Source organism: Oncorhynchus gorbuscha, linkage group LG05 (genome assembly GCF_021184085.1).
Source record: "Oncorhynchus gorbuscha isolate QuinsamMale2020 ecotype Even-year linkage group LG05, OgorEven_v1.0, whole genome shotgun sequence".
Classification (NCBI taxonomy): Eukaryota; Metazoa; Chordata; class Actinopteri; order Salmoniformes; family Salmonidae; genus Oncorhynchus; species Oncorhynchus gorbuscha.
In genome coordinates, this window is record NC_060177.1 from 56,695,819 (window position 1) to 56,718,929 (window position 23,111).

The following is a 23,111-nucleotide window of genomic DNA, read 5'->3' on the forward strand; positions in this document are numbered from 1 at the left end:
ACACCCCCGGACAGGGCCAAACAGGAAGGATATAACCCCACCCACTTTGCCAAAGCACAGCCCCCACACCACTAGAGGGAAATCTTCAACCACCAACTTACCATCCTGATGAATTAAGACTTTGAATTAAGACTAGTTGTTAAACTTTATGTTCTGCTCATGGTATTAATTGGTGCCTTCACATAGTATGTTTAGAATCTGCTTTCAGTTATTGAGGATTTAGGAGAGCTTTGTGCAGCTTATCCTAACTATAAGAAATGGTCACAAACTATAGCTTTAACTTATCAAAATAGTACGGTTTTCCTCCTTAGTAACACCTTGCAAAACTGTTCTAGCTTTCCCAAAAATGTTGGGTTTTCCAGAAATCCCAGTTAAAATATTCCTGGAATTGGGAGCAAATAAGCAGGAAATCTGATATCCTTCAATCAGGATTTCTGGAAAACCAGGGAATTTAGGGAAAGATAGCAGAATTTTGTGGGGTTGTGACAGAGAATAGGGTCGGCGGGCAGGCTGTGTCATGTGTGTTACCTCTGTAGAAGTCAGCCACCACCCCCACAGGCCCTTATATGGATTCTGGGAAACAAAGGAACACAGTTTCAAAACATAAAAACCTTGCCTTGCTTCCAGCATAGAATAATGCTGTTTGTCCCTCTTCTAACATGACCTCAGGCTCAGAATTTCTATAGGCCATTCTATTCTTCCTACATACATTGAAAATGGACACTTATGGCATGTTTTTCCATATCCTCTACCATAGTTGTTTTGAAAATGGACATACCACCATGCTGAATTTCAGGCATGTTTGGACATTGTCTGCAATGCCTGGGTGTAAGCTTATCTTTTTTTAGTGTTCTCATGTCCTTTTTTTATTCCTGTTGAGTTTAATTCAAATGTAGGAATTCAATGAACATTAATATTTTTTCTTCAGAAATCATACATGCAAGCAATATAACTATTGATTCATCACGAAAGGCTCATGCAGGAGGAGTGTAGGGCAAATTGTGCACTTCTACCCATGGTTGTATCTGAAGTCTTATGGTCCCCTTTCCTTCCTGGCGGCTGATATGAATGAACATGACAGGTGAGAGGTGTGGCCTATCAGTAATAATTAAGGAAATGAAGGAAGAGTACTGAACTGTCTGTCTGATTGGATATATCTGCGTGAACAAGTAGTGTATGTGCGCCATCTGGTGGTTATTAGTATAAAGAGCTCAGTATTCACATCTTTAAAAAAATTAAATGTAAATGCATTGAGCGGCTTGCAGTGTTAATTATTTACTAATACCAATGTTTTCCTTTTGGATATTTGACATTTTTATTTGAATGTATTATACGATATTATGATCAAATACTTGCAACTATTGATCTCCAGTGCCTGTATTCTATTGTACCTCTAAAAAGAAACTCATTGTTGCTTCAAACATACTTTTTAAAAATGATTTCCAGAACTTCCACTGTTACATTACCAAGTTTGCTATCATGTCATCAAGATTTTGTGTGACACACACAAATAAAATACAGAAACACTCTGATATTCTTGGATTCATTACCCATACGCACACAAGCTTAACATGTTTGGTTAAAAATATGAATTCAAAGTAATGACACTTGTGTTTACATCCAATGCATTCCCAATGTTACCTTCTGATATGTCAAATAACATTCCAGCATCAACAGCAACTTACAGTAATTACAAGTGAATCAAACATCTGGCAAAGTTAAAGGTTGCCCAACAATTGCATTTTTAAAAATAGTTTCTTTATGATGGAAGGAATTATGGGTCTTTAGTAAAAGTTAGGATTACAGTTACAATTACAGTGATGGGTGCAAACATTTGGAGAGGCAGGTTCTGTGTCATCCTCCTGTACTTGTTAACACAGTAAACCAGAGGGTGACACTGAGCTGGAGTTCCGCTCTTGTGAGAAAGGACCGATGTCCCCATGGAGATATAATCCTTCTGCAACATCCAGTGAACCGGTGTCCGTTGGTAATGACAGTACAGTCCGTACACTAATAAGAGTCACTAAATTGATGGCTTTCCCCGCGTTATCACTAAAGCACCAATAAGTTAGTCCAGATGTTTTTATGAGAGTCTGGCATCAATTGGATTTTTGAAAGTTTAAAATGATGCGTAAGTTACTCTGCTTGGAATGACGACGTGTACATTGCTCATTGGCCTCTGCATGTGGACTAAATGAATGCAAACCACATCCCTCTGTGGTGTCTTCTCTCTCACCACCAAGGAGATGAATGGGCTTCTATTCACCTTCTAGCCTGTAACACTCCATAGTGTCAGTCTCTCAATGTGCGTCAATGATCAAAGCAGCTTGTTGGTTGATTTTGTTTGTTCTCGATTCCTAGTCCCTGACGTAATGAACAAGCAGTCTCTTCCATCCTCTCGCTCTCTCCATACTGAACTACTCCCATTAGTAGTAGTTCCTGGTCTGGGGTGTATTGGGTCTTGAGTGTCTGCTTTTTTTCACTTATTCCCACTACTCCCTCATATTAGTGCACCCCTCCAGCCCCACTGCTCCCTCATATTGGGGTCCCCCTCCAGCCCCACTGCTCCCTCATTATTGGGGTCCCACTCCAGCCCCACTGCTCCCTCATTATTGGGGTCCCCCTCCAGCCCCACTGCTCCCTCATATATTGGGGTCCCCCTCCAGCCCCACTGCTCCCTCATATTGGGGTCACCCTCCAGTTTTGTCAGGTCAGTGGCGGTCCCCATGAAGTTACCCTATCCAGCCGGCTCTTATTGTCGGTCAGCAGGAAGGCCTCCTTGAACTCATCAGTGTTGCCTTCCCGATTGGTGTCTATGGTGATGGACAGGTCCGAGATGGCCTCGTCAGTGATCTCCATCTTTAAGTAGGCACTCAGCAGCTCCCACATCTGACGGAAGCCCTCCATCGTGATAAACCCTGGAGGGAAGAGGGGCAGAGTTGAGGAGGAAGGGAGGGAGAAGCAGGAGAAAGGGGGAGAATATGAGAGGGGGAGGAGAGAGGGAGAGTCAGTGGGAGGAGGGGAGAGATTGGTAGTAGGAATGGTTTTGGTTGGCTGGATGTGACACTAGGAGATCAGTGGGTTAATTCTCAACTTGGAGAGTTAGCCACCACATGCTGCTGACATTAGCTTTGACACCTCACAGACGGATTACAGGGTGATTGTCTTCTAACTACGGCATCTGAGTGTACGCATGCAAACCACACATCCCAATCAAATAACAGAGGCAACACAGGTAACAAGTGGTTGACGTCACATCTTGTGGGATCAAAACGTTCACCTGAAGAAACAATACATGGACTGAAAGTGGAGTAAAACATTATTGTTACCAAAGTTGTTTAAGTCTACTATTCTGAAGATGGTCTCCAAGGTTGCACGTTGGCGGTACAGGGACTCCAGCAAACCCTGCTTGACGTGCTGAATGGGCAGACAAGGGGAGAAATGTCTGACACACTATTTTCTATGGCATCAGGTTTTTGAAACAGAGGTGTGTCATGACATAATAGGTGGGCTCCCTCAATGCTATATAACCATAGTATGCTTGGACAGGACACAAACACAATTAGCCTGGGAGAGTATGGGCATTCATTAGGATTTAATCAAATTTGATTTGTCACACGTGCCGAATACAACAGTGAAATGCTTACTTACAAGCCCTTAACCAACAATGCAGTTAAGAAAAATAACCCCCAAAAAAGTAAGAGCTAAGAATAACAAATAATTAAAGAGCAGCAGTAAATAACAATAGCAGGGCGATATACAGGGGGTACCGGTACAGAGTCAATGTGTGGGGGCACCGGTGTCGAGGTAATTGAGGTAATATGTACATGTAGGTAGAGTTATTAAAGTGACTATGCGTAGATAATAACAGCAAGTAGCAGCAGCGTAGAAGAGGGTGGGGGGGCAGTCACTGTGGGGACGACGTCCTCGATGCACTTATTGATAAAGCCAGTGACTGATGCCATCTGAAGAATCCCGGTACATATTCCAGTCTGTGCTAGCAAAACAGTCCTGTAGTTTAGCATCTGCTTAATCTGACCACTTTTTTATTGACCGGGTCACTGGTGCTTCCTGCTTTAATTTTTGCTTGTAAGCAGGAATCAGGAGGATAGAATTATGGTCAGATTTGCCAAATGGAGGGCGAGCTTTGTATGCGTCTCTGTGTGTGGAGTAAAGGTGGTCTAGAATTTTTACCTCTGGTTGCACATTTGATATGCTGAATGAAATTAGGTAAAATTGGGGCCTCCTGGGTGGCGCAAAGGTTAAGGGCGCTGTATTGCAGCGCCAGCTGTGCCACCAGACTCTAGCGACTCCTGTGACAGGCCGGGCGCAGTGCGCGCTAACCAAGTTTGCCAGGTGCACTGTGTTTCCTCCGACACATTAGTGTGGTTGGCTTCCGGGTTGGATGGCGCTGTGTTAAGAAGCAGTGTGGTTGGGTTGTGTATCAGAGGACGCATGACTTTCAACTTTAGCCTCTCCCGAGCCCGTACCGGAGTTGTAGCGATGAGACAAGATAGTAGCTACTAAAACAATTGGATACCACGAAATTGGGGAGGAAAAAGGGGTAAAAAAAAACAATACATTTTTTAAATAAATTAGGTAAAATTGATTTAAGTTTACCTGCATGAAAGTTCCCGGCCACTAGGAGTGGCGCCTCTGGATGAGCGTTTTCCTGTTTGCTTATGGCGGTATACATCTCATTGAGCCTCTCTGAGGTCATTAAAGATCCCATGACACTTACCGTAAGAGTAGGGGTGTTAACCCCGGTGTCCTGACTAAATTCCCAATCTGGCCCACAAACCATCACGGTCACCTAATAATCCCCAGTTTACAATTGACTCATTAATCCCCCTCCTCTCCCCTGTAACGATTCCCCAGGTCGTTGCTGCAAATGAGAACGTGTTCTCAGTCAACTTACCTGGTAAAATAACGGGTAAATAAAAATAAATGGTCTACAGCTTATCATGAGATACTCTACCTCAGGCGAGCAGCAAAACCTCAAGAATTCTATAGATATCGTGCACCAGCTGTTGTTTACATATATGCATAGGCCCCCACCCCGTGTTTTACCAGAGGTTGCTGTTCTATCCTGCCAATAGAGTGTATAACAGAGATGGGAGCAGTACAAAACAAGTCACGAACAGTCTGTTTATTTCTTATGAAATAGGAGCACAATCCGGTGTTGGTTGGAATAACCCACAAACTCTTAATCCTTTGGAATAATATTTGATCATGGCTATACTGAGGTTATGACACCTTTTTTGTCTTTGTCAAACTCTTGAAAGGCACTGACGAGGTCCGACTTGTGTGAAAACAACTGTTCCAGCGGGACATTGAGGGCTGAATGTTTCCACCTTCCGCACACTGTAAGCCAGACAGGGAGAGCAGTCAAACTTTTTCCTTGTCAATTGAATAATCTAAATACTTTGTATGTATGAATGCGTAGTTGTGTACAAGCTATTGTCTAATCCTTAATACAAAGAGACCAAAGCTTTATCTCGTGTAGTGCCATATCAATATCTATATAATTACAGTCTTGGATGTGAAATATCACAGTGCAACATTCTCAGGGAAACTATTAGATAATGTGGTTTTCCATTGTCTGTTGCATCTTACTGTTTCCTCAGGGTTCTCAAAGTCATACTGCTAGCCTGATACTGAATCAACTAAGGCACAAGGCCTGGTCCCAGTTTCATGTAGGCCCCCCCTGTTGCTGCCCACTTCATACTAGTTGGAGGCAGAGAACGGGGTGAGGACATGTTGTTCAGAAGTAAACAATACATAATTACCATACAGTGTAAAGCAGTGTTTTAGTTTGTTGCACATGTACCAGAAACCTCTCTTACTGCACTTCCAAAGCAGACACATTTAAGTTGACTCAGGTAAGTGATAAGCTTTGCAACTCTTAACTCTGCAACTCCTCCCGTCTGCCAAGTGAGATAATACCGTAGTGTGGGCCTATGCCATGACAAGTCAGTGGGCGTATTAGCATTATGTGCATAAAGAGATTTAGCTCAGTGTGTTAAAAATACCCATTACCAAGGCCAGGAGGTTCTTCCTGGCTACATACTGTAACCTGACCAGGGCCCATATCCACAGTTTCTCAGAGTAGGAGTGTTGATCTTGGATCAGTTTTGCCTTTTCGATCATAGTGAGTAATATTATATGGACAGATCCTAGATCAGCGCTCCTACTCTGAGATGCTTTCTGGATACCGACCCAGGACAAACTCTGAGCCAATGTTATAGCTTATAACGAGGGTCTAGAATCTTTCATGATCCGGTCACATGGTCAGGAAAAACTCTTGGGCTCGGCTCAGAGTAGTGCTGATCTGATATCAGTTGTGCCTTTTAGATCATAACGAATAAAGATTATTTTGACAGGTGGGAAGAGATACAAGATCCAAACTCTCTTTTGGATCTTACCCATCCTGGAAGAGACACTTTTTGAAAATGGGCCATGGTCTTACCCATCCTGTGTAAACCCTTAGACATCTGTAGCCTGACTGTTCTCACCCTGCGGTTGTGGCAGGCCATCCTGCTTGCACTCATGGGAGCGGCTGATGAGCTGCATGTTGTGTCTGTTGAGGAAGACCTGGGTGACATCTGGCCCCCAGGAGCAGCCTCCTCCCCACACCTCGCTGGGCACGCAGCCATTCTGAGGCATGGGGTCACTCCACAGCAGGTCCAGGATCTAATCACAGAAATAATACAGCATATTTTTAGCAGCATTTTTTCAGATCCAAAGACTTTACAATAGGGAATTATAAGAAAAACAAATACAACATTAAACAAATGACTGTTATATGGATATAAGGGGATATAGAGAAGACCATGTCTGCATCTCAAATGGCACTCTATTCCCTAAATAGTGCACTAGTTTTAGCCAATGCTTATACCCTATCCACATCAACGGGACAGTAGGGGTGAAGGTGGAAAGTTTTAAGTTCCTCGGCATACACATCACGGACAAACTGATTTGGCCCACCCACACAGACAGCGTGATGAAGAAGGCGCCGCAGCAGTGCCTCTTCAACCTCAGGAGGCTGAAGAAATTTGGCTTGTCACCAAAAATACTCAAACTTTTACAGATGCACAATCGAGAACATCTGCTCAGCCCACAACCGTAAGGCTCTCCAGAGGGTAGTGAGGTCTGCACAACGCATCACCGGGGGCAAACTACCTGCCCTCCAGGACACCTACACCACCCGATGTCACAGGAAGGCCAAAAAGATCATCAAGGACAACAACCACCCGAGCCACTGCCTGTTCACCCCGCAATCATCCAGAAGGAGAGGTCAGTACAGGTGCATCAAAGCGAGGACCGAGACTGAAAAACAGCTTCTATATTAAGGCCATCAGACTGTTAAACAGCCATCACTAACATTGAGTGGCTGCTGCCAACAAACTCACTCATCTCTAGCCACTTTAATAATACAAAATTGGATGTAATAAATGTATCACTAGTCACTTTAAACAATGCCACTTTTTATGTTTACATACCCTACATTACTCATCTCATATGTATATACTGTACTCTATACCGTCTACTACACCTTGCCTATGCCGTTCGGCCATCGCTCATCCATATATTTTTACGTACATATTCTTATTCGTCCCTTTACACTTGTGTCTATAAGGTAGTTGTGAAATTGTTAGATGACTTGTTAGAGATTACTGCACGGTCGGAACTAGAAGCACAAGCATTTCGCTACACTCGCAATAACACCTGCTAACCATGTATGTGACAAATTACATTTGATTTGATATATCATATGAGAATATACTGAACTCTGAAAACACTATTGGCGGATTCAGTCGACTAACTCTTGTACTGTAAAATCCCTTTCATACACAGACCAAGATCCCATGAATGTACCACGCCTGCTTCTTTTTGCCTGTTTCTTGGTATATCTGAAAGAGGTAGGGGTAACAGCTAATTCCTCCAACAGGAAAGTTAACTTAAAAACCTATCAGTTTGCCATTCTTGTAAATCATTTGTAAATGATTAACTTGTGATGTGTTCATTTTTTAATTATATGTTGAATAAAAAGTAGGCTAGAGTTAAACGCAATAACGTTGGCAGATATGTTCTGGGAATTATATGAGCTGGCTAGCCACACTGAACAAAAACAATATAAACGCTACATGCAACAATTTCAAAGATTTTACTGAGTTACAGTTCATGAAAGGAAATCAGTCAAATCTATGGAGTTCACATGATTGGGAATACAGATATGCATCTGTAGGACACAGATACCTTTTAAAGAAAGAAAAAAGGTAGGGGCGTGGATCAGAAAACCAGTCTGGTGTGACCATAATGTTCCTCATGCAGCATGACGCATCTCCTTTGCATCTTAATGCTCAGTCAGGTCAAGACCCTGGCGAGGACAGCGAGCACGCAGGTGATCTTCCCTGACAGTTTGTGCAGAAATTCTTTGGTTGTGCAAACCCACAGTTTCATCAGCTATCTGGGTGGCTGGTCGCAACATAGGACAAGCAAGACGTAGCATACAGACAGAGCAACATAGAACAACAAAAAGCAGCAAGACAAAAATTCATAAAAGCAACAAAGTGTTTCCACACCTCACAAGCTACAGACAACAGACAACATGGAAAGCAGCAATACACAGCTAGGGATTATGTTCACCAATCTGATTGACCTTTAGCCATGTCTTCATGCATTTTGTGAACGTGTGACATGTGGTGCAGTTGTGTGTCTGATGGCAGGGATTTCCAGACATGGGAAACTCTCACAGAGAAAGCGGATTTACTAAAAGGGAACTATACAGTCACCTCTCATGGCAGACCTTGTGGATCTGCTGCCATATGTTTGTGTTTTCTGTTTAACAAAAATACTGAGTGGAGGGGGAGTCAGGCCATTTAGGATCTTGAATACAAGACCTGTGTCGGTGTATTGCACACGATTTTCCCAACTCGAGCTCATGCTTTCTGAGGATGTAACAGTGATGATGGCTATTTGGCTTCCTATCAAGCACTTTGAGAGCCTGTTTGTAGACAGACTGAATAGATTTTAATGTTGTACAGCAAGCTTGGGCCCAACTAGTCAAGCAGTATGTTAAGTGGGGGAGTATCATAGATTTTAAGTACAGTTTTGCTACCTATGTAGTGAAACAATTTTGTATAAATCCGAAATTAGCTAGGTTGAATTTGGTTATTTGAATTACCTTTTTCACATGCTTTTTAAAAGAGAGGTTGGAATCAAGTATGATGCCAATGTACTTAAAAATCAGATACCACCTGGAGATTCTTCCCTGACACAATGACATCTGGCTCAGTAGCATCCGTTGCCCTCTTTGTGAAGAACATGCAGTTTTATTCACATTGAGATGCAAACACGAGTCACTGAGCCACTTTGTAACCTGGACCACTACAGTAGTGAGTTCTTGTGCAGCTTGTGGTTTGCTCTTTGCATGCACATATATCACTATCATCTGCATACATTTGAACTTCAGACCCAGTACAGACAGAAGGCAGATCATTAATGTACAGGCTGAACAGGAGGGGCCCCAGTATTTACCCTTGGGGCACGCCCACATCATAGCTAAGTGGGCGACAGTTCATTGCTCAATCTGACACACTGAGTTCTGCCTTCTAGGTATGATTTCATCCATCTCAAGGCATCGGGGGGGAAAAGTTGAACTTGGACAATTTTGTGATGAGAATCTCATGGTTAACAGTATCAAATGCCTTCCTTAGGTCCAGAAATATAGCCCCAACAACGCCTTTGTCCATCTTGGACTTCACATTTTCCAGAAGGAAGCAGTTGGTCGTTTCTGTGGAGTGTTTCGCTCTGTAACACTCCACAGTGTTACACTCCTGCATGGAGTGTAATGTGAAGGGGCTGTTGTTGAGGTGGGCAATCAGTTGTTCTGCTACACACTTTTCAACAACCTTTGACACCACAGGTAGCATACTAATGGGCCTGTAGTTACTCACGTCAGCAGGGTCGCCTGATTTAAAAATGGCCTTTATTATGACCGACTTCCATACCCTTGGAAACACCCCGAGGCCAATAGATGTGTTGGTGACTGTTATGGGATTTTTATGAATAATGACGAAATTATGTATACATTTAACTTTTAACTTTAACTAAACAGAATACTACTATGTTACTGTATGAATGTATAAATCTTAATATAATCATAATACTGAATATAATGTGTGTAGTTTTAGTCAAGAATTAGAACAAGGACTTTCTGTTCCTTGTTGGAAACAAATGGAGCTATCGTCAGAACGGCTGGAATACTGTGTTCCTGACAGGACATTCTGTCCCCACCCAGGGAGGGGCGAGACCTTGGGCTTGTAGTAGATTGTTTAACAGGTGGTAGACAATGTGAGAAGGCTTGTGAACTATTGTATCTGAGAGGAGGGACATTTATGATGAAATGTGAGGTATATAAACCAATGGTATTATGACCAGAGCTCTCGAGAATAAACGCTATTGGCTCATTTTGGTGGCTGGTCTCTGTCCATTTTATGCAAATAAGAACCTTACAAATTCTTAGAAACGGACAGAGTGTTTTAATTGAATTGGTTAATGAACACATAAGAACTAAATTAATCTAACAGTGACCTTAGTAATGGGGCCAATGAGTGACTCTTTGTAGTTTTTAAGAAAGGTAGAGTCCAGCCCAAACACATCTTTGGCTTTAGAGTTCTTTAGTGAGCTAATCACCTTTGACTCAGAAACCTCCCTTATGATGAAGACAGGTTAAGCGTCATTCACTAGCACCGAGCCCATGAAACGAGTGGAGGGGTTATGTGTCGGTACCCTGACAGAGTCAATAAAGTAGGAATTGAAGGCTATTGCTATTTCGACTGCATCCTGTGTTAGATTGTTATACACCATGATTTCTAGTCTTTTTACAGTGTTACTATGGTCTTTCCCTGTTAACTTTTTTTAGATTCTCCCAGATCAATTTAGAATTTCCCTTTGCTTCACCAATTATGTTAATAAAAAAAGTTTGCCTTGGCCTGTCTGATTTATTTCATCACCTTATTTCTCAACATGGTAAACCTACTGTTTGTCATGCTCTAATTTGGATTTTAGGGCTATTTTTTTTCGTTCTTTCATCAATATCCAGATTTCTCCATTAAGCCAATGAAGAGTGCTCTTTTGGCCAGGTTTGGATTTGATTTTCTTTAGGAAACCATTTATTGTAGTCTGGGTTGTGGATAGAAAAACCTGACTACCAGCTTCCACGTCTGTATAGGACAAGAGATCATTCCAGTTAATTCCCTTAATTGCGTTTTCAAAATAGTTGAATTCACTCTTAAGTATTCTTAGTTGATCCGGCTTTCTAACAGTAGAGAGGTTAAACCTTAAACTGATCAAAAAACACACTTTTGATGGAAGGTGGCCAATATATTCCAATAAGGGTAAAAGACATTTGGGGAGACAGTGTAACGTTCAGGCCAATACATTTTAGTTCATTATCACATGACCACTCAATTTGTTTACATCGGATATGTTCTTTAATGTAAATCACCACACCTCCTCCTCTTCCTTCCATCCTGTCTCTCCTGAAGACATTGTAGCCAATCACAATCAAAGCAGCATATGGAGCCATGTCTCTGAGAGGCAGAGGAAGTCAAGGTTGGAGTCTGAGTAGATGTTGAATTTGATCACTTTTTGGAATGACACTACAAATGTTGAAGTGCCCCCCCCCCCTAGTAGTCCCTTAGGCTTAGCTTGTGGGTCCCAGGTGACTCGAGAGTGATTGAATAAAAAAATGTTTAATTTTATGTGATAAGCTGTTTTGATTAGGGTCAGTTCGGTAGCGCAATGAACAATCCCTCCTGCCTGCACTGGATGCGGGGAACTAATTAAAACAGCTTGCGTACCAGAAGCAGAGTCAGGGATCACATATAGCGACTTGGGTATGTTTGAAGAGTCAGTCTATCCTGGGTCCCAGGTGACTCGAGAGTGATTGAATAAAAAAAAAAGTTTAATTTTATGTGTTAAGCTGTTTTGGTTAGGGTCAGTTCGGTAGCGCAATGAACAATCCCTCCTGCCTGCACTGGATGCGGGGAACTAATTAAAACAGCTTGCGTACCAGAAGCAGAGTCAGGGATCACATATAGCGACTTGGGTATGTTTGAAGAGTCAGTCAGTGGACGAGGCCATTATTCAGAACATTATGGTATGCTGTGTGCTGTTCGCCCCCGTGGAACGGTGAACCAATGTGTTTGGTGTTGATCTTCTCCTGCAGTAGATTTGTGTCATCCCAGCAAGGACGCACTGAGATTATAAGTAGAGCAGCTACATAACTGACAATCATGGCAAAGTACTGGAGATAAAACATATAATTGCGCTTTAACTCTTTGCATGAGTTACTTAGCTGGGGTCGGCGTACACCTGATATTTTAGATAAAACAGCATTTGTATGAGAAGCGGCACACGCTCCCTCAAAACTTGAGACATCTGTCGCATAAAACTGCACATTTTAGTGGTCTTTTATTGTCTCCAGCACAAAGTGCAACTGTGTAATAACTTTTGCAGGTAAATTAATTAACACTCCATTGTTTAACACCTCCCAAATTTGAAATTCAAACAGCCCCCATGGTTTAACAACATCCCCCACCCAGTTAAGCTTGAAGGAGTTGAAGTCTTGAAGGAGTTCCCACATATGCTGAGCACTTGTTGGCTGCTTTTCCTTCACACTGCGGTCCAACTCATCCCAAACCATCTCAATTGGGTTGAGGTCGGGTGATTGTGGAGGCCAGGTCATCTGATGCAGCACTCCATCACTCTGCTTCTTTGTCAAATAACTCTTACACAGCCTGGAGGTGTGTTATGGCTCGTTGTCCTTTTGAAAAACAAATGATAGTCCCACTAAGCGCAAACCAGATGGGGTGGCGTATCGCTACAGAATTCTGTGGTAGCCATGCTGGTTAAGTGTGCCTTGAATTCTAAATAAATCATAGACAGTGTCACCAGCACAGCACCATCACACCTCCTCCTCCATGCTTCACGGTGGGAACCACACATGCGGAGATCATCCGTTCACCTACTCTGTGTCTCACAAAGACACGGCGGTTGAAACAAAGAATCGCAAATCTGGACTCATCAGACCAAAGGACAGATTTCCACCGGTCTAATATCCAGTGCTCGTGTTTTTAGGCCCAAGCAAGTCTTTTCTTCTTACTGGTGTCCTTTAGTAGTGGTTTCTTTGTAGCAATTTGACTGTGAATGCCTGATTCGCTCAGTCTCCTCTGAACAGTTGATATATATGTTACTTGAACTCTGTGAAGCATTTATTTGGGCTGCAATCTGAGGTGCAGTTAACTCATCCTTTCAATGTTCTTGAAATGTTCCAGATTGACTGACCTTCATGTCTTAAAGTAATAATGGACTGTTGTTTCTCTTTGCTTAATTCAGTGGTTCTTGCCATATTACGGACTTGGTCTTTTACCAAATAGGGCTATCTTCTGTATACCACACCAAACTTCTCACAACACAACTGATTGGCTCAAACAGGGAAGGAAATTCCACAAATGAACTTTTAACAAGGCACACCTGTTAATTGAAATGCATTCCAGGTGACTACCTCATGAAGCTGGTTGAGAGAATGCCAAGAGTGTGTAAAGCGGACTGTCATACAGTACTCACTTCTAGTTTTTGTTGTCCTAGGCTACCTGGCTAAAACGTCTGCTCGCTAGCCTAACTTCCTTTCATGGGCAACGATGAGCCAGCTAGTTAAACTTGAACTTGAACTTCCATCCTCTCAAGCCAGGGGCACAATGTGTGAATTTATGGTTGGATCAGAATCACCATTGTGATCGTCGGCCAGTACAGAGTCCAAATCCCTATCTCCATCCATGGCTAATTCATAAAACGTCCAATTTTTGCTAGCTAACAGTAGCCACCGAAGGATAACAACACGAGATGCAGCAATCAAAACAAATTCTCTCAATGATGTTTGGCTCTTGATGTTAAACTGGTTTCCTTTACACTTTTTTTGGTGCGCCAGGACCATTCACAGTTTAGCTCAACGCTGATTGGCTATTTTTTTTTTCAAGGGAGGTTCACTGTGTTCACTCGCTTTCCTTGCATTCAATGCTAAGGGTGGCGACAATTCCATACTCTTTTTGACCAGACAGCATCGGATAGGTGAGCTACGCATAGAGAGACAGAGGGGCAGTGTTTCGCTCACTCAAATGCTTTCTCCTTGTGAGATACAGTCGTGGCCAAAAGTTGAGATGACACAAATATTAATTTTCAAAGTCTGCTGTCTCAGTTTGTATGATGGCAATTTGCATATACTCCAGAATGTTATGATGAGTGATCAGATGAATTGCAATTAATTGCAAAGTCCGCCATGCAAATGAACTGAATCCCCCCCCCTCCCCAAAAAGAAAATCCACTGCATTTCAGCCCTGCCACAAAAGGACCAGCTGACATCATGTCAGTGATTCTCTCGTTAACAAGTGTGAGTGTTGACGAGGACAAAGCTGGAGATCACCGTCATGCTGATTGAGGTCGAATAACAGACTGAAAGCTTCAAAAGGAGGGTGGTGCTTGGAATCATTGTTCTTCTTCTGTCAACCATGGTTACCTTCAAGGAAACATGTGCCATCATCATTGCTTTGCACAAAAATAATTTCAAGGAGAGTGGTTCAATTGTTGTGAAGAAGGCTTCAGGGCGCCCAAGAAAGTCTAGCAAGCACCAGGACCGTCTCCTAAAGTTGATTCAGCTGCGGTATTGGGGCATCACCAGTACAGAGCTTTCTCAGGAATGGCAGCAGGCAAGTGTGAGTGCATCTGCACGCACATTGAGGTGAAGAATTTTGGAGGATGGCCTGGTGTCAAGAAGGGGAGCAAAGTAGCCACTTCTTTCCAGGAAAAACATCAGGGACAGGCTGATATTCTGCAAAAGGTACAGGGATTGGACTGCTGAGGACTGGGGTAAAGTCATTTTCTCTGATGATTTTCTCTTTCCGATTGTTTGGGGCAGCAGGAAAAAAGTTTGTCTGGAGAAGACAAGGTGAGCTCTACCATCAGTCCTGTGTCATGCCAACAGTAAAGCATCCTGAAACTATTCATGTGTGGGGTTGCTTCTCAGCCAAGGGAGTGGGCTCACTCACAATTTTGCCTAAGAACACAGCCATGAATAAAGAATGGTACCAACACATCCTCCGAGAGCGACTTCTCCCAACCATCCAGGAAAAGTTTGGTGACGAACAATGCCTTTTCCAGCATGATGGAGCACCTTGCCATAAGGCAAAAGTAATAACTAAGTGGTTCAGGGAACAAAACATCGATATTTTGGGTCCATGGCCAGGAAACTCCCCAGACCTTAATCCCATTGAGAACTTGTAGTCAATCCTCAAGAGGCAGGTGGACAAACACAACCCCACAAATTCTGACAAACTCCAAGCATTGACTATGCAAGAATGGGCTGCCATCAGTCAGGATGTTGCCCAGAAGTTAATTGACAGCATGCCAGGGCGGATTGCAGAGGTCTTGAAAAGAAGGGTCAACACTGAAAATATTGACTCTTTGCATCAACTTAATGTATTTGTCCATAAAAGCCTTTGACACGTATGAAATGCTTGTAATTATACTTCAGTATTCCATAGTAACATCTGACAAAAATATCTAAAGAACCTGAGGCAGCAGACTTTGTGAAAATGTATATTTGTGTCATTCTCAAAACTTTTGGCCACGACTGTACATTCAGACTTGTGAATTGAAGGAAAATTATGAAACACAGAGACGAATGATAAATGATTTAGTTTTTTTCTTGGTAAATGTTTTGGGGAAGCCTGGCTTCCCTTGGCATCCATGAATACATGCCACTGACAGTTGTTTTGGACTGTTTAAGATATTTGATGTTATTGTTGCAAACACAATTATTCTGACAGTCTGGGAGTAAAAGTATAACTGGTTACCTTATAAAGTGGTGGAATTTTCTTTGAAATATTTTTTATTTTTAACACTTGACCTCAGAAGGCAATTAGCTGTGGTTTTATGATATAACCTCTGTGTGGTATTGTATTTGTTATGCTTGTGTTCCACACACTATCAAAACCAGTTTATTTTACAAAGATTATGGCTGGGGCTTTTTTATTGCTAATTTGAAGGCTACTGAGTGAATGTTTATTTCAAAATACACACACTAATTATACATTTCTTCAATGTGATGCATAGAGTATTCATTATTATGTATAGTGTGTTGAAGGCAATTAGCTATGCTTGTATGATTTGTTAATGATGTTACAAAGTGTGAATTGACAGGTCTGGCTAGGGTCACTAAGTGTCCAGTAGAGGGTGCAGCTACTCCAGGAATCCAATGAGGTGAAGCTAAGCCTCCTGGCCTCACTACTCATGAAGCCAATGCAGTAAAAAACAAAACACTAATCTGATCAAGCTTTCCTGTCAATTGAATTCTGGTCTGTATCGGCAAGTATCCCCCACAAATGACATGTTAAAAAAGACAAACATGTGAAGCTATATAATCAAAACTGTGATGAACTTGTGATTGTTGCAAAATGTGTTGTTTACTCAGCTAATGTTGCTAGCATGCTAGCTAGTAGTAATCGTTTTGCTGATGCTAGCCACCATAGTAACTGATCTTGTTATTTGGGCTCGCTAGCCCAATAATATATATCCGAGGACTGCAGTAACTACTGTTAAGGGTTGCTTGCGTCAATCGAATCAGGTATCAGGATAAATATGACACTGAGTCACCGATTGTATACTATGTATTTTTTATTAGCTAAGCAATAAGTGGTAAATGCAATTTTCTTATATACGGGTCCGCTGTAACGCCACGCAGGGTAGAACCGAGAACTGGCCAACACCCTAAAGATATCTTCTGACAATACTCTGACAGTAGTAGTTCCTGCTTCCGAGCCGGCCTGTCAGAGTAGAGACTGGGCGTGGTTTAAACTCCCTCAGCCTATCGTTGATTGTTGGCACACGAGCAGCCCCCTAGGCGCTTCGGTGGTCAGTCGTTGTAGTTGTGTAGAATATCCATGCGCTCATACTCTCGATACAGTTATCACACACCTGGCTCCTGTTATCTAACAAAAGACCGTACAGTTCCTGTTCTTATGTTATTCTGTATTTTTCCATCACGAGAAAGGCCCATGGCCCTGAAACTGTTGACAATGTCTCAAGTCAGCTATGTCTCAAGTCACATACACCCACACAGGACAACAGCAGATAATATTCAATCACATATGATATGGTAACGGGCTATAGTTCATAACACAGAACCGCACACACCACACCAACTACATGCCGTTCCCGCTGGTACTTGTAACAGTACGACACCCATTGGCATTACTACATGCACACTAGCTAGCTAGTACACCCTTGCTAGTAGAACACTAGCTAGCTAGTCCACTTATCCGCTGGAGCCAGACCCTGTTGAACCCAACTCTCGTGTGGCACTACTTGGTAGCCAGCTGGCTTTATTGCTATGTAAAACATGTTGTTCTAATGAATGTCTCCAATTCATGACTGTTGAATGTCAAAACGTAGTCTGCTAAATCACTGACGGGGAAAAGGTCACTTGTCATCCACACAATTCATAATGATCTGACCATCGAGCATCACTTCACTCAAACACATCTTAAAACAGTCAACAGACCCTTTGCCTCTCTGAATAGGGCTACAAGAACCACACCAAATATTTGATTGGATTCTGACTTGGATGTCAATCTGTCAGCAGAGAAAGATGATTATCTTGCGATATCGAATGGTTCTAGCTCTCCAGCTGTTCCCTGGCAGAAACTTTCATTCTATAATCCTCAGAGTAGGAACCCAAAAAATAATTCCAACCGTCTCTGCTCCAGTCATCATTCGGAACTGGTGAGACACACCTGGAATAGATACTCTCAATAAGTCATAATCAAAGATATGAGTATAAAAAATGAGGATAGTTGTTCTCAGCAGGTTGTTGGACAAATGTTGTGTGACTACCAGTTTCTTTTGTATCATTAATAAATGGTGGTACATCACTGAACATTAGCAGTCAATGTCACCTCAAATTCACAATGAATGCATGCTATGTTTTTGATTAATGAAATGATCTGGAGTTACTAGTTTCAAATATAAAGATATGAATAAGCTACTTTAAAGATGCAGATGGTATAGTTAGGTTGATTTGTTTCTCCCATTGCAATGTACTTTAAAACTGACATGCTGGTGTAATCAGGCAATGATGTTTTGAGCAGAGAAAATAGCAGTGTGTTATTGTAGCTGTAGAGATCAGATGTTTACCCATGTTAAAGACATATCCATATCATCCTGTTCCAAGCACACTGAACACAGAATACTGCTTTCAGATATCCTAAGCTTATATTAATGGTTTTATTATGGTTTTCAATGTCACACTCAAATATTAGATGCATAGCTTCAGAGTAGTGGAAAGCATGAGGGACAATTGTTGCCCTTTTCTGCACAGTAAAGTTGATTCACTGGGCACACACTGGTTAAATCAATTTCATAATTTCAATTAAATTACGTTGAATCAACGTGAAATAGATGAATAGTTTAATTGACGTCTGTGCCCATTGGGGAATGTCATGTAGGCCACTGCATGAAAAAAATCTAAGGAGTAATGGTCCCCTTATTCACTTGTTGCAGGTGCCGATGGGAACCACTTTTAGACAAAGCAGTTCCTGTGGGGGGTCTGAACCTGCAAAGAGAGCCTCGGATGGAGGGGGCTGGACTGGCCTCACCGATGGAGAAGTGGACAGCTGTGTTCGCAACCCAACACAGTGTTGTGTCTTTGGCTATGCCGGATTAAGTGATATGACATGCTATTCTATAAAATCATTTCTCTGTAATTAATATTACCTGATTAAGCTAATCAGGTAAATTATTAACTAGAAAGTCAGGGCACCACGAAAGGTATGTTTATAGAGCTGTTGTCTTCCGAATAAACTCTTAAAGACCTAGTAATCTTTTACATCAGTAGCAGTTCATATTTAACCGTCACTTTATTTAGTCTCATCTGAGTGTTGTAAATTCTTGGTTATCTTCACGAACCCTGGCTAACAAGTTGAATCAGCAATACAACATTTTGTTTAATTACTTATTTACTAAATAATCACATACACACAGAATGTATCATACATTGATTACAAATGTCATAAAGGAAAATGGCCCTAGCGGACGGAACAGATAAGACGACTGGTTACACAAAGAGAGGGGGTTGGGTTAGAATGAAAGAGCGGGAAGACTGAGGAGCAAAAAAGGTTTTTATGCATTCTAAATAACTGCCCATTTGAAAAAGGAGAATGCAATAAATACTTACTCTGAGCTGCTCTTCAGTAGCTTGTTCGTAGGTGGCAGGCAGGGTGGTCCAGCATGGATCTCTGGTCACTGTCTAGTGGTGAACTGGAGCGTGGTAGAATGCATACTCTGTCCGTCCTCTCCTAGCCCACGTTTAGCAGGGTTGGAGGGGGTAGCACTTCTTTAGTGAATAAGAGTTCAAAGTTCATACCCCAAGTTGCCATACTTTAAGCTCATGCTATATTCTGGCTGGCATAATCGAAATTCATCGATGTTCTGTAGGTGGCCTTTGTCCTTTCAACGTGGGGACTGCCAGTCTGTACATCCTTGGAACAGGAAGTTACATTTGTCAACGGGTTTATATAGTGGTGAAATAAGGGTGCGTTTCATAGCTTATACAACCCATGTCTGTTCACGTCTGCGTGAGCAGAGTAGAGTTTCTCTACGATAAATTGTTCTCATTTAAGAAGCTAAAATTAAATTTCCTCTTTCCACAAATAGTTTCATATTTAAACATTTAAATTGCACAACAATTCCATGTGAATCTGATAACAATTGATACCACGAAATTGGGGAGAAAAAAGGGGTAAAATACACACAAAAGTGAGGGAAAATTTGGAAAAGTATTTATGGGGGACATAAACCTCCAGACAGGCCAATGTCCCCCATAAATACTTTTCCAAATTTTCCCTCTACTCTACCGATGTGACTATTGAAAAGCCCTTGGTTAACAGAGATTCTGGGGACATCAAAAGGTGGGAAACTGAACCATTTTTAAGGTAATCCAACCATGCGTTGGTACTTAATTCGGTTGGCATCTGTATCTTGGAAAGTCGACACATTCATAAAAATAAAAATAAAACTTTTGTGTGAATTTTACCCCTTTTTCTCCCCAATTTCGTGGTATCAATTGTTTAGTAGCTACTATCTTGTCTCATCGCTACAACTCCCGTACGGGCTCGGGAGAGGCTAAGGTTGAAAGTCCTCTGACTCAGACAACACTGGACAGCAACAGTAAAGCTGTGTATTGTCACATACCTCTTAAACTACATGTTCACAGGGAGGGGTTCAGAGCCAGGGCCCTGAGTACTACGGGGCGATAGTAATTTAGTTCAGTTACCTTCGCTTTCTTGGGTTAAGGAACAATGGTGGATAACTTAAAGCAAGTTGGAACAACAGAGTGGGAAATGGAGAGATTGAATATGTTTGTTAACTTTTCAAACTGTGATCTGATGGTTACTTACAGTTCAGTGACCTTTCCTTTTTTTAGGTTTCCTGCTGCAAACCTGCATCCCGATAACTGGTGCCAGGTTTTACCTGGATGACTTCAACACACTAGTCATCTCCTCTGTGTATCTGACCCAGGACTACAGCTGGACACCACAGATCAACCACCATTACCCTACTTACCAAACATGTCCATTCTCCAAGTATTCAATACTATGGTATGTAAATGTTCTGTAAATAGGACCTACTTCATTGTGTATGGTCCTGCTCACATAACTGACGTTGCAAATGAAAACATAGGGTTACTTTGAATGAGGTGTTACTTTTAATGTCTGTTGTTGCTGATCAAGTTTTTGGGGATTTCTTATAACTATAATCACCATATTATTATTCATGGAATAGACCTACTTTATTGTATAGTTATTGGGGCTGACATGCAAAGCATCATTGTGGTTGTGTCAAAATAGCTTCATTATATTGTGTAAAAAGTATTTTATCCTGTGTAAGGTTGGATCCTTCATGTACCTAAATACAGTGCAGAAAGTATTCAGACCCCTTGATTCTTTCTACATTTTGTTACGTTGCAGCCTTATTCTAAAACTGATTAAATCGTTTTTCCCCCTCATCAATCTACACACAATACCCTACAATGACAAAGCAAAAACAGGTTTTTAGACATTGTTTCAAATGTATTCCAAATATAAAAACGGATATATAACATTTACATAAGATTTTAGGCCCTTTACTCAGTACTTTGTTGAAGCACGTTTGGCAGCGATTACAGCCTTGCGTCTTCTTGGTTATGAAGCTACATGTTTGGCACACCTGTATTTGGGGAATTTCTCCCATTCTTCTCTGCAATTCCTCTCAAGCTCTGTCAGGTTGGATGGGGAGCGTCGCTGCACAGCTATTTTCTGGTCTCGCCAGAGATGTTCGGCCGGGTTCAAGTCCGGGTTCTGGCTGGGCCACTCAAGGACATTCAGGACATTGTGTGCTTAGGGTCGTTGTCCTGTTGGAAGGTGAACCTTCGCCCCCAGTCTGAGGTCATGAGCACTCTGGAGCAGGATTTCATCGATCTCTCTGTACTTTGATCCGTTCATATTTCCCTTGATCCTGACTGGTCTCCCAATCCCCACAGCATGATGCTGCTACCACCATGCTTCATCGTAGGTACAGTGTCAGGTTTCTTCCAGATGTGACGCTTGGCATTCAGGCCAAAGTGTTCAATCTTGGTTTCATCAGACCAGAGAATATTGTGCTTTAGGTGCCTTTTGGCAAACTCCTACCTTCTGGTTGCAAATGAAGGCTACCCAGCAATGGGTTTACCATGCTGTTTCCTTTACTGCTAGCACGCAAGGTTCATCTGGAACCTGCACGGGTTTGGTAGCACTCAGTTTTTCATACATGTTTTTATTCAAGTGCCACTTCCTACAGTTTCTATGGTAGTGTTGCAATAGTGCCTGATTTCAGATCTCATTTTGGGTTAGACAGTTGGCTCTGAGTACGGGTTTACTACAGACGCTACCTATACCTTTGGGGAGACTGTCGGACTAGTAGTCCACAGTTCATAGTTTTTTTACTTTACGGATAATGATTGGTGAATCTTTAGTGGGCCTCCACCTCATAGACCTAGCGTCAGCATGTAACACACTAGGCAAATCACATGAGTCAGGCACTACTATGCTGAGTTGCATCCTCATGTGCCATCTTTTCCCGTTATATCCAATCAGCACAACTGTTCATTGCAACACAATGTTTAATCTCTCCACTAAGCTACTTGCTATGTCCTATTTTCCAGTATATGCTCACAGCTTCAGACGAGTGTGCAAAGCCGTCATCAAGGCAAAGGGTGGCTACTTTCAAGAATCTAAAATATAAAGTGATTTGTTTGACACTTTTTTGGTTACTACATAATTCCATATGTGTGATTTCATAGTTTTGATGTCTTCACTATTATTCTATAATGTAGAAAAAGCCCAAATGAAGAAAAATTCATTGATTGAGTGGGTGTGTCCAAACTGTTGACTGGTACTGTATATATTTCTCACACTGACTGACTCACCCAGTTCTCCCCCGGATATGGAGAAGTCTCTGTCCAAAATGACCCACTTCTGGACCCTCTGGGCGTTGGAGTTTACATTTACATTACATTTAAGTCATTTAGCAGACGCTCTTATCCAGAGCGACTTACAAATTGGTGCATTCACCTTATGACATCCAGTGGAACAACCACTTTACAATAGTGCATCTAAATATTTTAAGGGGGAGGGGTGAGAAGGATTACTTTATCCTATCCTAGGTATTCCTTAAAGAGGTGGGGTTTCAGGTGTCTCCGGAAGGTGGTGATTGACTCCGCTGTCCTGGCGTCGTGAGGGAGTTTGTTCCACCATTGGGGAGCCAGACAGCGAACAGTTTTGACTGAGCTGAGCGGGAACTGTACTTCCTCAGTGGTAGGGAGGCAGAAGGCCAGAGGTGGAAGTGCCCTTATTTGGGTGTAGGGCCTGATCAGAGCCTGGAGGTACTGAGGTGCCGTTCCCCTCACAGCTCCGTAGGCAAGCACCATGGTCTTGTAGCGGATGCGAGCTTCAACTGGAAGCCAGTGGAGAGAGCGG

General features: G+C 42.2%; 1 protein-coding gene across 3 annotated transcripts; it reads right to left on the reverse strand.

Moving 5' to 3' along the window:
• Positions 1-345: 345 nt before the first annotated feature.
• On the reverse strand, positions 346-21,431 carry LOC124036113 (serine/threonine-protein phosphatase with EF-hands 1-like). 3 transcript variants are annotated; one of them, XM_046350266.1, is made up of 4 exons: positions 19,295-21,429; positions 6,516-6,693; positions 3,330-3,417; positions 347-2,918 (listed from the first exon to the last, which is right to left on the reverse strand). In XM_046350266.1, exons 2-4 carry the CDS (start codon positions 6,654-6,656, stop codon positions 2,707-2,709), a joined length of 441 nt encoding a protein of 146 aa, XP_046206222.1. In that variant the 5' UTR covers positions 6,657-6,693; positions 19,295-21,429; the 3' UTR covers positions 347-2,706. The 3 variants fall into 3 exon arrangements, with proteins under 3 accessions (XP_046206223.1, XP_046206221.1, XP_046206222.1); XM_046350267.1 differs by lacking the exon at positions 3,330-3,417 and having other exon boundaries at positions 346-2,918; positions 19,295-21,431; XM_046350265.1 differs by lacking the exon at positions 19,295-21,429 and having other exon boundaries at positions 346-2,918; positions 6,516-6,948.
• Positions 21,432-23,111: the final 1,680 nt, after the last annotated feature.

Excerpts from the sequence above, each read along its gene's own strand:
- LOC124036113 (XM_046350265.1), bottom strand. The coding sequence starts at position 6,731 with ATGCTGCTAAAAATATGCTGTATTATTTCTGTGATTAGATCCTGGACC. Across the intron at positions 3,418-6,515 it reads TGGCCTGCCACAACCGCAGG|CACGTCAAGCAGGGTTTGCT; the intron begins GTGAGAACAGTC and ends CTGCCCATTCAG. Across the intron at positions 2,919-3,329 it reads AGTAGACTTAAACAACTTTG|GGTTTATCACGATGGAGGGC; the intron begins GTAACAATAATG and ends TCTTCCCTCCAG.